We start from the raw sequence: 16,574 nt of genomic DNA on the forward strand, positions 1-16,574 counted from the left end.
ATGAATACACATTCCGTCATTAGCAGCTGCCACCCACACTCCATTTGGCTGCTCCTCCCCTCATGTATCTGTGTTGGGTAGTGTTTTTGGCTCGTATTGCTGACTTGCTGCTGGGTTTCGGGCTGGGAAGTGAGGCACTGTCGTTTCAGTACCGCAGTGACCACGCAGCAAGGAGTGCCTGCAACAAGAGGAAAAAATGGCTGCCAGCTTGCTGTTTGTTACATTGTCCGACCCACCCCACACCAGCTCCCAGATGACTTTGCTCAGAGCACATGCCATTGGGAGAGGCTGTCTGCATTGCCATTATGGGCTCAAAATACTTATTTCTTTTTTCTCCTTTCCTTGGCCATCCACTGGAGTTGGGGCATGGTTGGTGACAAAGGGGTAGCTGTTGAATTCCTGTCAAGTAGTACCAGAACTCCTATATAGCCACTTGATGGCGAGGGCTTCTTGTTCTGCTGCTGCATACCTCTGCTCTGTCAGTTTCTGACTATGGGATGATGTTCTCACTCAAATTCTTGTGACCGCACAGCTCCTAGGCCAGTCTTTGATTCATCTGTGTGTACCAGACAGGGTTCCTCTGGAGTGGTGAGCTGGTGAGGGTGGTTTTGGAATACTTCCTCAGTTTGGGGGGGGCTCCACTGGATTTCTCTTCTCCCCTCGGCTCTCCCTTCCTGCTGAGACCTGAGAGGGGGAAGCTGTCAAAGTTGGGCACAAAGCATCGGTAGTAGTCTGCCTGCCATCCCCAAAAAGGTATGTCCCTGTTTCTTGGTGGTAGGTCGGGCAGAGTTTCGGACAGCCTCAGTTTCCTTCTCCTGTGGTTTGAGGAGACCCGGCTGATCCGGTACCCCAGGTGCTGTGCCTCAGTCAGCCCCAGATGGCATTTTTTTGGGTTTGCGGTCAGTCATGTTTTGCCGAGTCTGCACAGCACTTCCCTGAGGTAATGGATGTGGTCTTGCCAGCTGTTGGAGTGGAAGACTATGTCCAGATAGGCTGCGGCATATGGGCGATGGGTCTCCATACAATGTCCATAAGCTTCTGGAACATCACAGGCGGTCTATGGCTCCCAAAGGGAAGGACCCAGTATTGCCAGTGCATGGAGTTGGTGCTGAAGGCTGTCTTGGGCCAGGGCTGCCTGCCAATACCCTTTGGTCAGGTTGAGGGTGTGTGTATATAACCTAGGCCTTCCCTAGGGACTCTAAGGTGGCACTCTAAGGCCTTCCCTAGGGACATCCACTTGCGACAGGGGGTAGCTCTTGAAGTCCGGTATCTTGTTCAGCCTCCAGTAGGTGTTGCACAACTGGAAGCTTCGGTCAGGTCTGGGCACGACAACGATGGAGGCTGCACCAGGGGCTGGTGGATTCTTTGTCCTCCTATAGCAACCAGGATATTTTCTGCCTTTATAGCTAGGCAGTGGGTCTCTAGGGCTCAGCAGGGTCCCTGCTATGGGCCAGCAAACTTTTATTTAAAAAAAAAAGTTCAGTCTGTGAGGCGAGTGTCAGTGTGGGGAGGTGAGGTCCAAGGTAGGGAAGTTGGCCCGGAGAATCCTACGGTGTGAGGAGGGGCGCACTCTCATTTCAAGGGTGCAGGAGAGCAGCTTCATAGTCTTCCCAGTGGGGGAAGCCGTCGTCCAAACTCGTATCCGCTAGCAGCAAATAGTCCGATAAAGGCATTTGGGAGGATGTACTCACTCTCTATGCAGCATGCAGCTCTTTATATACTCTGGCGCTGTCTCCTGGAGAGTGAATGTGCGCACCATTATTAGTAACTGCCAGCCTCGCACATTTGGCTGTGCCTCCCCTCTAGTGTATTAGGTGCTGTTTCCTGCCAGTGGTGTGGACTTGCTAATCTTAAGTTTCCAAAAGTGATTTCTGCAGTAATTTAGCAAGTTATTTTCAATAATAACTCTTGTCATACACACGGTTCATTTTAATTTATTTGTGCGATCACCAATAGACACTATTAATACTTCACTGTCATCTACTAGATATATTTTGAAATACAGTAAAGAACAAACTATATCTAATCTCATTTAAAAATGAAAATAATCGAGGGAGTATTTGGGTACTTGGAAGCACCAACTAATTTTTAAAGTTTAATAATAATAATAATAATAATAATAATATTGAAATCCTATAAAATACTATTCAGACAAGCTCTAATAGTGTCCCTCTGCTCTACTTTGTTCAAGAGGTTGCTGCTTTCAAAGGCTCTGCTTCAGAGTAATCCCATAATACTGACAAACTGGTTGAAACGCATGACAGGGGATTGCATGATTTGGTCTGATGCTAACTGTTGAATGGACTCGTTTTCTAATTTTCCTCTTCTTTTCCATTTTGCTTTTAGCAAAGATTCGTCGTCTATATGACATCTCTAATGTCCTCAGTAGTCTTAAACTGATTAAGAAAGTGCATGTGACGGAAGAACGAGGAAGAAAACCAGCATTTAAATGGACGGGACCAGAGAACCTGTCCTTACAGGGTCAGTGCCACCTAATGGGGTTCTACATCTGTGTACTTTCTATACAAAACACCATGTGACCGTCCATTTAACTAATTGCCCCCCCCCAAAAAAAAAAAACCTATATAGACCCTGTTCTATGAAGTTATGATAATCCTGTAGGTTATTTGATTTGTCTTGCTTTGTTTCAGGTTTGCATGTTGAGGCGGCTTCTTGCCCTCAGCCCCTCGAATCCCGCTCATCTGTAGATAACTGCACCAAAAATCTTTTCTGCTCTCCCAGCACTAAACGAGGCTTTACACGACATCATTCACTGGTCAAGTTGGCCAAAAGCATCCAGGAGGATCGCCGGAAGATCAACTCCGCTCCATCGAGCCCCATTAAAATCACAAGTGAGTGCATGATTTCAGATGTTTTTTTTTTTTTTCCATTTCCACCCTGACAAAAGATGTCCCAGTGGTGCTTATACTTCTTTTTTTTTATTGTTTCAGGTGATGCAGCTAATGGAAGTTTTTGTCTGAGTAAAATGGATCACCTCGCGGAGATATGTAAAATCCAGCTGGACCAGCAAGCTGTGTAAAAACAAAAAATTCTTAACTACTTCATTCCAATAATAAATGCTGGCAGTAAAACTATTCTAGAGACTATTGCATAATTAATATCTTTATTTCAAATTTATTTTTGTTTTATTTAATAGACTCCAGTTGGCTAAACAATCAGCCTCAGGGTTTTTTTTTTTTTTAATGCAAAAATGCTAACAGCTATTTAATAAAAATTAACTTCTACCAGTTAACGTTTTTCAACTGGTTTCCATTCATTGAGGGTGCTTAATTTTTACTGCCACATTCCCACACGTATTCAGAGGAAGTATTTTCCTATAAATAGGAAGTTTGATTTCTTTGATAAAACCATATGACTAATTTAAATAAAATTGATAAATTTTGATTATCATTAAATGATATATTGCTTGTTACTGCTATTAATTTTAGGAATATTCGGAAGCAGAACGATCCGAAAGAGGCTGCTCCGTTGCAACAGAAAAATTCAGTGTTGTCACCCATCACCCCTGCGATGACCTCAGGGGCAGAAGCTTGTTCCCAGACAGTGCAGTTATCGTTTGCACCTCCTCCCTGCTGCTCCCTTGTTCCTGTGCTGCTTCCCCATGCTGTGTATGTGAGCCACACCCCGGTCCGTCCTCGTCCTGTTGCCAGGCCTCTGCCCTCCAGCACCGCTGTGCGCTCCATGACCTTTGAAAGCCCCAGAGGAGCAAATGCACAGGAATCGCCAGCATCTGTAACAATGACGGGCCAGAGGCTGCTGCACAGTTCCGAGCCGGCAAGTCCTACTCTGAAACGGATGTGTTTAGAAAGTTTAGAAAGAAGTCCAGCTAAGATTAAACGGACTGAGATGAACTCTAAGGTGTGTGTGTGTGTGTTCCAGTAATCGGCTAATGCATTCAAATATTCAAAAATAGATTGTGCTTTCTCATGCCTCAGAATTTCACAGTTAGTGAAATATTACACTGATGTATATATGTCGGTCACATGCAGCTCACAGGAAGTTGCCTGTGTGTGCTGATACAGAGGTTATCGGTGTAATGTATACAACCCCGAGTCCAAAAAAGTTGGGACAAAGTACAAATTGTAAATAAAAACGGAATGCAATGATGTGGAAGTTTCAAAATTCCATATTTTATTCAGAATAGAACATAGATGACATATCAAATGTTTAAACTGAGAAAATGTATCATTTAAAGAGAAAAATTAGGCCATTTTAAATTTCATGACAACAACACATCTCAAAAAAGTTGGGACAAGGCCATGTTTCCCACTGTGAGACATCCCCTTTTCTCTTTACAACAGTCTGTAAATGTCTGGGGACTGAGGAGACAAGTTGCTCAAGTTTAGGGATAGGAATGTTAACCCATTCTTGTCTAATGTAGGATTCTAGTTGCTCAACTGTCTTAGGTCTTTTTTGTCGTATCTTCCGTTTTATGATGCGCCAAATGTTTTCTATGGGTGAAAGATCTGGACTGCAGGCTGGCCAGTTCAGTACCCGGACCCTTCTTCTACGCAGCCATGATGCTGTAATTGATGCAGTATGTGGTTTGGCATTGTCATGTTGGAAAATGCAAGGTCTTCCCTGAAAGAGACGTCGTCTGGATGGGAGCATATGTTGCTCTAGAACCTGGATATACCTTTCAGCATTGATGGGGTCTTTCCAGATGTGTAAGCTGCCCATGCCACACGCACTAATGCAACCCCATACCATCAGAGATGCAGGCTTCTGAACTGAGCGCTGATAACAACTTGGGTCGTCCTTCTCCTCTTTAGTCCGAATGACACGGCGTCCCTGATTTCCATAAAGAACTTCAAATTTTGATTCGTCTGACCACAGAACAGTTTTCCATTTTGCCACAGTCCATTTTAAATGAGCCTTGGCCCAGAGAAGACGTCTGCGCTTCTGGATCGTGTTTAGATACGGCTTCTTCTTTGAACTATCGAGTTTTAGCTGGCAACGGCGGATGGCACGGTGAATTGTGTTCACAGATAATGTTCTCTGGAAATATTCCTGAGCCCATTTTGTGATTTCCAATACAGAAGCATGCCTGTATGTGATGCAGTGCTGTCTAAGGGCCCGAAGATCACGGGCACCCAGTATGGTTTTCCGGCCTTGACCCTTACGCACAGAGATTCTTCCAGATTCTCTGAATCTTTTGATGATATTATGCACTGTAGATGATGATATGTTCAAACTCTTTGCAATTTTACACTGTCGAACTCCTTTCTGATATTGCTCCACTGTTTGTCGGCGCAGAATTAGGGGGATTGGTGATCCTCTTCCCATCTTTACTTCTGAGAGCCGCTGCCACTCCAAGATGCTCTTTTTATACCCAGTCATGTTAATGACCTATTGCCAATTGACCTAATGAGTTGCAATTTGGTCCTCCAGCTGTTCCTTTTTTGTGCCTTTAACTTTTCCAGCCTCTTATTGCCCCTGTCCCAACTTTTTTGAGATGTGTTGCTGTCATGAAATTTCAAATAAGCCAATATTTGGCATGAAATTTCAAAATGTCTCACTTTCGACATTTGATATGTTGTCTGTGTTCTATTGTGAATACAATATCAGTTTTTGAGATTTGTAAATTATTGCATTCCGTTTTTATTTACAATTTGTACTTTGTCCCAACTTTTTTGGAATCGGGGTTGTAGTTATACCACTGACTCGCAGCACACATTTATTTTATAATGCACCTATTTCAATATTGGACATGTTCGCCAAATTACCACTTTTTATTTGTTGGAGTCATAAGAGCTTTTTAAATTTCTGACCTTCCACCCACAGAACCCAAATCAATTACAGTCAGCGTGTTTTACAACATTTTTTAACAGGACTTTCAAGTGGCCACACAATTGGACATAACTGCAAAACAAATAACTTACAACAATATCAAATCACCTGCTTTTCCCACCTACCTCACTAAGAACCATGAGCTCGAGGTATGCATTTAGCATTAGTTCTCTTGCTGACACTTTTTTTTTTTTTTTTCCTTCAGAGCTGTAACACAGTAGGAGATTTTGCAGATGTTACTAAGATGTCGGTCTGTGTATCTTTGCATGTTCCAGAGCTTGTCCCCTAAGCTGTGTGAGATCCTACAGGCTCGTCTGAAAGATTGTAGAGGAGCCCTGAATTCCAGCCGTGCCTCAGCGAGAGCGCTGCACCTTGAACCTGAATTTAACAAAAAAACCCATAATAAACCTGACACTGTGGAGCAGAACATGGAGCTACAGCACTTCCTGGAGACAGAGGAGCGGGAAGAGAAAATCCAGAATCGGGCCACACCTACTCTGCAAGACTCGACTGGACACACAAACGCAGAGGTAGAGAGAATCTCACATGCGCACACAAAAGAACAACCCAACACTGTATATAAAAAACATTCAGGCAAACTAATACAGGGCTTTCCAGACTTTTTGGGCAAAAATACCACGTTATGTTTTCTCTATGGCCCCAAGCCAAGTTTCTTTCGTGATCCCTAGTTTTTGAATTGCTGCACTAGATATCGTGCCCTCACATTACCCAAATCATCAGCATCATGAAGACCAAAGAGCAATCAAAACAAGTTACAAGATCAGGTTCTAAAATTGGTACGAAATGCACTGAATTGCCAAAAAGTTTCCAAAAACTGGGTGCCTATGTTCTCTATTTCAGGACAAAATTTACATCAATCATTAAGCCTGCTTGATGCACGGAGAGCGGAAAGACAGCATGGCACTCAAATATGGTTTTGAGTTACTGTAGCCTTTCAACTCGAGCCTTTCAACCAGTCTGACCATTCTCCTCTGATCTCTCATGAAGTCGTTTGTCAGCAGAACTGATACGCGCTGGATTTTTTTTTTTTGGTACCAATCGGTGTGTGAAAATCCCTGGATAGTTTTTAAAATACTCAAACCAGCACAATCACAGGCATCAACAACCCTGTCAGTCACTGAGATTAGTTGACTACTAATACAGAAATGGCACAACAAAAAAGTGTTTGCCTGATCATCTGGAGATCGCTGGTTTGAATCCTGATGATGCCACAGCTGGGAGCCTGAGAGAGCAAAATTGGCCCCTGCTCTCCGGGAGGGAGAGGTGGCATATGCTGTCCTCTGTCGGTTACAGCAGCAGTAGCCAGTCATGGACGATGTGCACCCCTGAACATTGCAGTTCCAAGGCCATTGTCATGGCTGGAAGTATGGACCTTCACTCTCACTGGTTAGTAGCTGTTGTGTGATAGGAGACACTTTCAGCTCCATCATTGTTGCCCCTTTTCCACCAAAGCAGTTCCAGGGCTGGTTCGGGGCCAGTGCTTAGTTTGGAACCGGGTTTTCTGTTTCCACTGACAAAGAACTGGCTCTGGGGCCAGAAAAACCGGTTCCAGGCTAGCACCAACTCTCTGCTGGGCCAGAGGAAAGAACCGCTTACGTCAGCGGGGGGGGCGGAGTTGTTAAGACCAACAACAATAACAAGACCACCATTTTTAAGCGACGAGAACCAGCAGCTGTACAAACGCGAAGTCATTTATTATTGTTGTTGCTGCTGCTGCTTCTTCCGTGTTTTTGCTTTGATATTCGCGCCAAGGTTTACGTAAACATAGCGCCGTAACTGACGTATACACTGACGTATTCAGCAACGTAATGACGTGGCTCCACTTAGCACCGCGAGCTATGGAAAAGCAAACTGGTTCTCAGCTGGCTCGCAAGTTGAACGAGTTGTGAACCAGCACTGGCCCCGAACCAGCCCTGGAACTGATTTGGTGGAAAAGGGGTAAGTGAAATGGAAGACATTAGAACCCATCAGACTTTTCATTGAGCTGGCCAAACTCAGTAACTGGGCTAGACAGAGAGGTGACCAAGATCCCATTGGCCACTCTAACAAAGCTTCAGAAGAGCTCTGCAGAGATGGGAGAACCTACCAGAAGGACCACCATCTCAGAAATATTCCATCTTTATGGTAGAGAAGCGAGACAAATCCTGTGTAACCCTGTTTAAAATTAATGTGGTAGGCACATAAAGGAGATTGGGAACATGAGGAAAGAGATTCTCTGTCTGATGAGGGAAACGTCATTGAAGTCTTTGGGCTGAGCTTCAAGAACTATATCTGGCAAAAACCAGGTACAACTCCTCAACTGGTAATACTATCCTGACAGTGAAGCATGGTGGTGGCATCATGTTAGAGTGGTGCAGGTAATCGGGACAGGGAAAAGAATTGCAATATGGATGTCCTTGAGTGGCCCAGCCAAAGCCCAGACCTGAAGATGGAGGTTCTCACACTCGCGCTCTCTCTCACTCATACACACGTGCAATTCCCATTCAGTCTGATTTGAGCTTGAGTGATGTGATGGGAGAATGGGAGAAACTGCTCAAATCCAGGTGTGCAAAGCTTCTAGAGACTTACTGAAGAAAATTCAAAGCTATAATTAGTGCCAAGAGGGGCTTCTAAAAAGTAATGAATTTTAAAGGAACAGTCCACCGTACTTCCATAATGAAATATGCTCTTATCTGAATTGAGACGAGCTGCTCCGTACCTCTCCGAGCTCTGCGCGACCTCCCAGTCAGTCAGACGTGCCGTCACTCCTGTTAGCAATGTAGCTAGGCTCAGTATAGCCAATGGTATTTTTTGGGGCTGTAGTTAGATGCGACCAAACTCTTCCACGTTTTTCCTGTTTACATAGGTTTATATGACCAGTGATATGAAACAAGTTCAGTTACACAAATTGAAACGTGGCGATTTTCTATGCTATGGAAAGTCCGCACTATAATGACAGGCGTACTAAACATTCTGCGCGCTTCGGCAGCGCATTGATACGGAGCTCAGATATCATTGCGCTGCCGAAGCGCGCAGAAGGTGTTAGTACGCCTGTCGTTATAGTGCGGACTTTCCATAGCATAGAAAATCACCACGTTTCAATTTGTGTAACTGAACTTGTTTCATATCACTGGTCATATAAACCTATGTAAACAGGAAAAACGTGGAAGAGTTTGGTCGCATCTAACTACAGCCCCAAAAAATACCATTGGCCATACTGAGCCTAGCTACATTGCTAACAGGAGTGACAGCGCGTCTGACTGACTGACTGGAAGGTCGCGCAAAGCTCGGAGAGGTACGGAGCAGCTCGTCTCAATTCAGATAAGAGCATATTTCATTATGGAAGTACGGTGGACTGTTCCTTTAAAGGGGCTGAATATTTATCTAAATGAGAGTTCTTGGGGTTTTTATCCATCCATCCATGGCAGTAAACCAACAAACTGGTCTTTTCAGAGAGGGTATGTTAGTGGTGTGTGGTTTATTTTGTTATTTATAATATGCCATTAGATTAGGACTTTTGGCTACGAATTGACTAAATACTAACATGAGAATGAATAATAAATTTAGAACATGAAAGTAACAATGCTTTGAATGTATTTGATCTCACCACTGCGTGAGGTCATGTTCCCAAGCCATAACCAGTTATATAATAGATCACAATATTCAACACGTTATTAGTATGGATGTCTCCCGTCCCCCTTGTTTACCTCCTTTGGGTGGAGGCAGCATGACCAACAGCATTGCAGAGCGGAGATGGTGTCCCTGTTTAATTCTTGTTCAGACACTGTCCAGTGAGTAGAGCTAGAGATAAAATAATGTTTTTTTTTTTTTGTTTGTTTGTTTGTTTTTTTAATATAAAAATCTGTCCTGATAATATTGTAAATTATAGTAAAATAATTAACTGTCACAATCTAAAGCACATGCCTTACAGCAAGTGTCTAATTACACCCCTGAGATATCTTCTAATTCGTGTGTATGTGTGTCAGACTCTGATCCCTACAGGTTATTACATTCCAATTTCCCAACAGCCTCTGCTTAGCTTTAAAGAGACTCTGACCTCCAGTGGAGAGACGAATAAAACCCCAGCATACATCTATCGCACACCAACTGCAGGTAATCTCTCTTTCTCTCTCACTCACACACACAGTACTTTCGCTCTTACTCTTAGATATTTCGGATTTCAAAGGTGCTATGGCGTGAATGATGCTGTACAGATTTTAGTCCTCAAAGAAGTACAAGACGAGACTTGAGAGGAAAAAAAAAAATTTCATTGGTTTGCTTATTTATTTTAGCGGTTTTGTTTTTATTTAAAATAGCAATCCATAAACCAACCTTTTCATTTGTATTTTATGGCTGGTTTTCTTTAATCAAATGATTAACATGAAAAGTCTTGAGATTTTCTTATTCCTATAGATTGAGTATTCTGTACAATATTGTTTGGGGTGGGCGGGATCAGTAGTTGCCCGCCTACCTTGATCCCATGCTGAAAATGATTGCTGTTCACAGGGTCGTGTGAAATTGTACAGTACAATAATATTCATCAGCATCTCAAAACATTGCCATGGTGCAAAACCCAGAATGTACACATTGGTCAGATAAGTAGAAATTATCTCATCTCTAGCCGCTTTATCCTGTTCTACAGGGTCGCAGGCGAGCTGGAGCCTATCCCAGCTGACTACAGGCGAAAGGCGGGGTTCACCCTGGACAAGTCGCCAGGCCATCACAGGGCTGACACATAGACACAGACAACCATTCACACTCACATTCACACCTACGCTCAATTTCGAGTCACCAGTTAACCTAACCTGCATGTCTTTGGACTGTGGGGGAAACCGGAGCACCCGGAGGAAACCCACGCGGACACGGGGAGAACATGCAAACTCCACACAGAAAGGCCCTCGCCGGCCACGGGGCTCGAACCCGGACCTTCTTGCTGTGAGACGACAGCGCTAACCACTACACCACCGTGCCGCCCTAGTAGAAATTATTTTAGTTATTATTCCAGTATGTAAAGCATAATGTTTTTCTTTGTGAAATAATACGGAAGCCGCAAGAGGCCCTTCATATAATCCTTTTTTTTTTTTTTTTTTTTTAATTCACCTTGTTATCCCGAGATAACGACACAATTAATTCAGGATCTCGAGAAAACACAATTATTTCATGATCTCGAGTAAACAGCTGAGAAATGGTTCATTCAGGTGCGCCAAGAGACTTGTGATATGCTGACTTTGGGGCTATTTCTCATTCTGTCTAGACGCAACTTTGGTCATTAGAATGTCTGGAATAATCGATCACCTAATAAGGCAATATTTTGATCAGGGGTTGACACGGGAGAGATTGCATTAAGTCTTTTAATAAGGGATCATTTCAAAATTGGTCTGCGGCACCTCCGCAGAAGACTGCCCCCCCCCCCCCCCCCCCCCCCAAGGCATCGTAAAAAGCCATTTCTGCTCTGTTGCATGTCCGCCAATTTCTAAAGGCCAATTTATGCTGACAACGCAGTCCTTGCAGATGGCATCGCAGATGGCGTCTGCGTAGCGCTCTGCGCGCACCTCCCAAAAATTGTGACCACCACAGAAGCCTCGCAGACCAGAGGGCTCCGATTGGTCCACTCTACATCCGCTGTACACGCACTTCCGCTTCCCTACTTTCCCGGTTTGGTTTGTTTTCACGATCGCATTTTTAAAAACACGAGCGAAGATGGAGCGGCACGAAGAGCGGTTGATCGAGGAAGTGAGGAAGTACGTACATCTATACGACTCCAGTTCTAGTCATTATAAGTAACCAGAGGATAAACACTCCACTAACCACACCCACCAACTACTCCTAGCGATTTCACGACTTCGCACCCCCTTGCGTTGTGGCGGTGAATAACATCGCGCACGCCTATTACTCCCCGCTCAACGATAAATTACAACTGTCTGCGAAAAGCTATCTGCGAAAGCCTTGTCGCAAGAGCATGCAGAGGCCCCAAGTCTTCGTTGTCTGACCCACAGGGGGCGCAGCTCTGCTACAAATCTCAGCTGTTTTCTCGAGATCATGAAATAATTTTTTCTTGAGATCTCGAATTAGTTGTGGTGTTTTCTCGACATCCTGAATTAATTATGTCGTTATCTCAGGATAACAAGGTGAATAAAAAAAAAAGATTATATGAAGGGCCTCTCGCGGCTTCCGTAAAATAATGTGCCTTTTGACCCGTTTATTATTAGTCAATACTAATAGATTATGGGAAGCATCCACCATAGCCCTTCTGAATGAGTAGTTACTATGGAAACGATAAAGTATTAGAACGGGTGCTTTAAAGTAAAACCGAATTGAATTACAGTTGGAATTACTGTCCGAGTCATGCTGTTACTGAACATTAACCAACACTTTCTGACCAATCAGAATCAAGAAGTCAGAAGTGTTGTGGTATAAAAGAAAAATAACACACTGGTCAGTTGATCAGAAACAAGTACTCCATGGCCTTTTGTGTACTGTTACATAGTTATCATGGATGTTTTTATTTCTTGCGGGATAGAGTAAAATGCTCTTTAATATTAAATACTAATCCTAATTCATGATTTTAATAGGACTTGGACAGACCTGTCGATATCATGGTGTCCAGCTTCTCTGTTTAATTATTCATGGAGTTCTTTTGTGGTTTTAAAGGTTCAGTAGCTCCTCCTCCTCAGGAGTTCACCCCATCTCCTCTACCTGTCCATCGCCCCACCCATCGCATCAGCCCAAACCCCTCCATCCTGAACTTCACCCTGCAGAACCTTGCTCTGATCCACAACACACACAGCACCACACACACCGCACCAGCACTGGAGCAGCCGAGCCCCATACCTTGCACACATGCTCACACACCGCTCCAAACGCATGGCATGATCTTCATCAAGCCCGTCTCGCCGCTCACACTCATCAGCCTGCAACAGGTGAGCACAATACAGATATACACACACATGCTGTGACCTGCATGTCATGATACGAATGCAACTTTGAGTAATTATTGTGGCATGAAAAGTTATTAAATATAAATTATATAATAACTATAAATTGGGGAAATGTATTTCCTAATTTTTGTCTTTAGCCGGCCCTGACCACACCCAAAAGTGGCTCTGTCCCTCAGCAGTGCTTTTTCCATACGCCAGTCTCCACCATGGCCACGCCCACTGCCAGTAAGAGCCTGTACATCCCTCAGAGGAAGCTGGACGTGAGCTCAGATGAACACGGAGATCATCCACCCATGACCACTAACAACTTCTGAATTGTGTACGTGGCTGTTTTAATTATCTGAATGTTTTGTAGCTTTGGCTTTACCTTTATGACTTTCTGGTCCTCATTTTTCACTTGGACCGTCCTGGAAAAAGAGAGCCGTGTGTGTCTCCAAATAAACTTGATCTTAGAATTGAGGTGCTAGCATTCTCTGGTTAGCTTTGTAAAATTTCAGCACTGTATTGGAAATGTAAAAACTGTTTGATTTGACAAATAAATATAAGCCTTCTGGGCCATATGGGAAATGGAAGTGTCTGTAACATTGAATATTTTCACATCACATTTACATGGTTTTCTTTCTAACATTACAAATTCAAGGTAAGGTTCTGATGACTGATTTCTTTCAAGGAGACATAAAAGAGAAGTAACTTCAGGTTTCTGCAGACTTCACAGGATCACAGTCTCTACAGCAAGAACTGAGTCTTCATGTTCTAATGAGCGCTCTCCCTCTCTCAGAGGAAGCCTCATATACATTAAAGAAATCTTACAAGCAGGGAGGGTTTTTTTTTTTTTTAATAACCTTCAAAAATAAAAGGTAAAGGCTGGACGCAAACATTAAGACTGCATCTAGACAATTATCAGCAGGTCCAAAATGATATTCTACACTTTGTTTTATCAAGCCCTGGATAAATTAGAATGGAAATAAAAATCTTGGTTCTGAAACAATCTCATCATTTCTTGACTGTTGCAGTTAAACATCAGTTGGATTTGCAACAAAATGAGTAAATAGTGGAAACTTGCACTAAAATGAAAGGTGGAAAAGCAGCAGGCCTGGGGGGGGTTTAACCTACAAAGTTTTAAAGATAAATGAGTAACCCCCTTGTTAGATATAAAGCCTCCAGAAAGTGTTCACCATCTTGTAGTTACAGTTGAGGTCAGACGTTTACATATACTCCATTCGTTATCTGTAGCTGCTTATCCTGTCCTACAGGGTCACAGGCAAGCTGGAGCCTATCCCAGCTGACTACGGGCGAAAGGCGGGGTACACCCTGGACAAGTCGCCAGGTCATTGCAGGGCTGACACATAGCCCATGTTTACATTAGACCGTATCAGCGGATCATCAGATTAACGTTTTTAAAACGATTAGCATGCACACAGCAACACCAATACACGATTTGCGTGCACACAGCAACACCAATACACGGATACGCTCGGCTCCGCAGGCATCCTGCACTCCAAATCACTCCGCCCTGAACAGCGAGTGCCCTCTGGAGGGTGCGCACTCCAGCCCTGCGCAGCTCACAGAGCGCGCGAGTGAAGTGAACAAGCTGTGATTCGGGACTGAGCCGCTGTGTGTGATCCCAGCGCATATCACTTACCACTTGCAAGTGGAAGGATGGCAAGCCTAAAGACAATCATAACTACACAATGGGCAGTATTTGCATCAGTATTTTCATACTTTTATACTCTTTAATGAAAGGTGATACAAGGCGGAAGTCCTCACCGTTTTTCAGCAGTCGCGTCACATGACCAACGCCAGCGAATCAGGAAGGTGGATGTCACAGTGACGTTGTCCAATGACGACGCCAGCTAGAGCTCAGCACAGCGTATCCGCGTATCTCAATGTTTACACAGCACCGGAGCTGACACGATCTGGATTGAATACGTGGACGCTGGCGGATCCCCGTTTCCCGGCGTTTCCAGGCGGTTTAATGTAAACGGACAGTGCATCCGCGAAGAAAACGAGACAGATACGGTCTAATGTAAACTTGGCCATAGACACAGACAACCATTCATGTTCACATCTACAGTCAATTTAGAGCCACCAGTTAACCTAACCTGCATGCCTTTGGACTGTGGGGGAAACCGGAGCACCCGGAGGAAACCCATGCGGACACGGGGAGAACATGCAAACTCCACACAGAAAGGCTCTCGCCAGTTGCTGGGCTTGAACCCAGAACCTTCTTGCTGTGAGGTGACAGTGCTAACCACCAGGCCGCCCCCATATACACCTCATGGACATGAATATCATGATAATGGTGGGCTTTCAGTGTTCCTTTGAACTGTTTTGTTTTTTTTTTCCCTGAGGCAGAATGATTATAATCATGTACACAACAAACATCTAATGTAAAAATAAAATAAAGAATTTAGTGCACAAGTTTTTATTTATTTTGGGTTTTCTGAAGTCAACACAAGGTCAAAATTATAATTATACATACAGCACAACTAATATTTGGTTAAATGTTCCTTCACAAGTTTCACTTTGGCCAGACTCCCTATAGGCACACACCACACATGTTGGCGAACAATATCTCTCTTGTTACTTACTCTGTGAAAAACACATTAATCGACAGCCAGTAATTAGACACCGGTGTAATTCATCACGTTACCTGCTGGTTCAGCCTGACTCCTCCCTGTTCACAGCCAACACTTGACCACACCCCTGCTGCCACATACTCCCACCACCTGACCCAGGCCAGGGAGCCATCTGGCCTGCAGCTGTTTGCCACCGCTGGCGGGAGAGGTAATTCGCCACCACCATCTACTCCCCCGGCCTGTGGACCACCTTGGATTTAAAGGGCTTTAAGGGCCTTTACCGATGAGTGATCTGCCCATTGGCATCCTTCATGTGGTGGAGCCACTGGAGTGGGGCATGGTTGGAACAGAGGGTGAAAGGGTGCCCTAGCAGGTAGTATCAGAGAGTGAGGACTGCTCACTTGATGGCCAAACACTCCTTTTCGATGGTGCTGTACTTAGACTTTTGCACTGAGAGCTTGCGGCTGATGGACAACACTGGGCACTCCTCCACCTGGAACAAAACTGGCTTAGCCCTCTGTCCAACACGTTGGTCTGCAAAACAAAAGGCAGAGAAAAGTCAGGAGAATGCAATAGCGGACCCCCACACAAAACTGCTTTGACCTGCACAAAAGCCCGTTTTCATGGCTCTGTCAATTAGACCAGATCTGGTTCCCTCCTTTGTAGTGAGGTCAGTCAGCGGGCTGGTGATGTCTGAAAAGTTAGGCACAAACTGCCTATAATAGCCAGCCAGCTCCAGGAACTGCCTCACTCCCTTTTTGGTCTTAGGTCTTAGGCAGGCCGCAATTGTTACAGTCTTATCAATTTGGGTATGCACTTGCCCATGACCCAAGTGGAAGCCCAGATACTGGACTTCCACCCGTCCAATTGCCCACTCTTTTGGGTTTGCCTCGCATGCTTCAGCAACCTTAGGACAACCCTTAAGTTTGTGAACCCTTTAGAATTTTCTATATTTCTGCATAAATATGACCTAAAACATCATCAGATTTTCACACAAGTCCTAAAAGTAGATAAAGAGAACCCAGTTAAACAAATGAGACAAAAATATTATACTTGGTCATTTATTTATTGAGAAAAATGATCCAATATTACATACCTGTGAGTGGCAAAAGTATGTGAACCTCGAGGATTAGCAGTTAATTTGAAGGTAAATTAGAGTCAGGTGTTTTCAATCAGTGGGATGACAATCAGGTGTGAGTGGGCACCCTGTTTTATTTAAAGAACAGGGATCTATCAAAGTCTGATC

The 16,574-nt window shown here is 44.1% G+C and overlaps 1 protein-coding gene across 4 annotated transcripts in view; it reads left to right on the forward strand.

Annotated features, from left to right (window-relative positions):
• The window catches only part of e2f8 (E2F transcription factor 8), a 53,665-nt gene extending 40,349 nt beyond the window's left edge, over positions 1 to 13,316 (forward strand). For 3 of the 4 annotated variants that reach the window (XM_060941844.1, XM_060941845.1, XM_060941843.1), the window contains exons 7-14: positions 2,347 to 2,481; positions 2,652 to 2,852; positions 2,952 to 3,036; positions 3,450 to 3,879; positions 6,087 to 6,341; positions 9,798 to 9,924; positions 12,463 to 12,731; positions 12,887 to 13,316. In XM_060941844.1, coding sequence (XP_060797827.1) covers positions 2,347 to 2,481; positions 2,652 to 2,852; positions 2,952 to 3,036; positions 3,450 to 3,879; positions 6,087 to 6,341; positions 9,798 to 9,924; positions 12,463 to 12,731; positions 12,887 to 13,063 — 1,679 coding nt within the window. In that variant the 3' untranslated portion in view covers positions 13,064 to 13,316. The remainder of the gene's footprint in view (positions 1 to 2,346; positions 2,482 to 2,651; positions 2,853 to 2,951; positions 3,037 to 3,449; positions 3,880 to 6,086; positions 6,342 to 9,797; positions 9,925 to 12,462; positions 12,732 to 12,886) is intronic. The other variant, XM_060941846.1, reaches the window with a different exon arrangement.
• Positions 13,317 to 16,574: the final 3,258 nt, after the last annotated feature.

This window comes from Neoarius graeffei, chromosome 15, assembly GCF_027579695.1.
Source record: "Neoarius graeffei isolate fNeoGra1 chromosome 15, fNeoGra1.pri, whole genome shotgun sequence".
NCBI classification, from domain to species: Eukaryota; Metazoa; Chordata; class Actinopteri; order Siluriformes; family Ariidae; genus Neoarius; species Neoarius graeffei.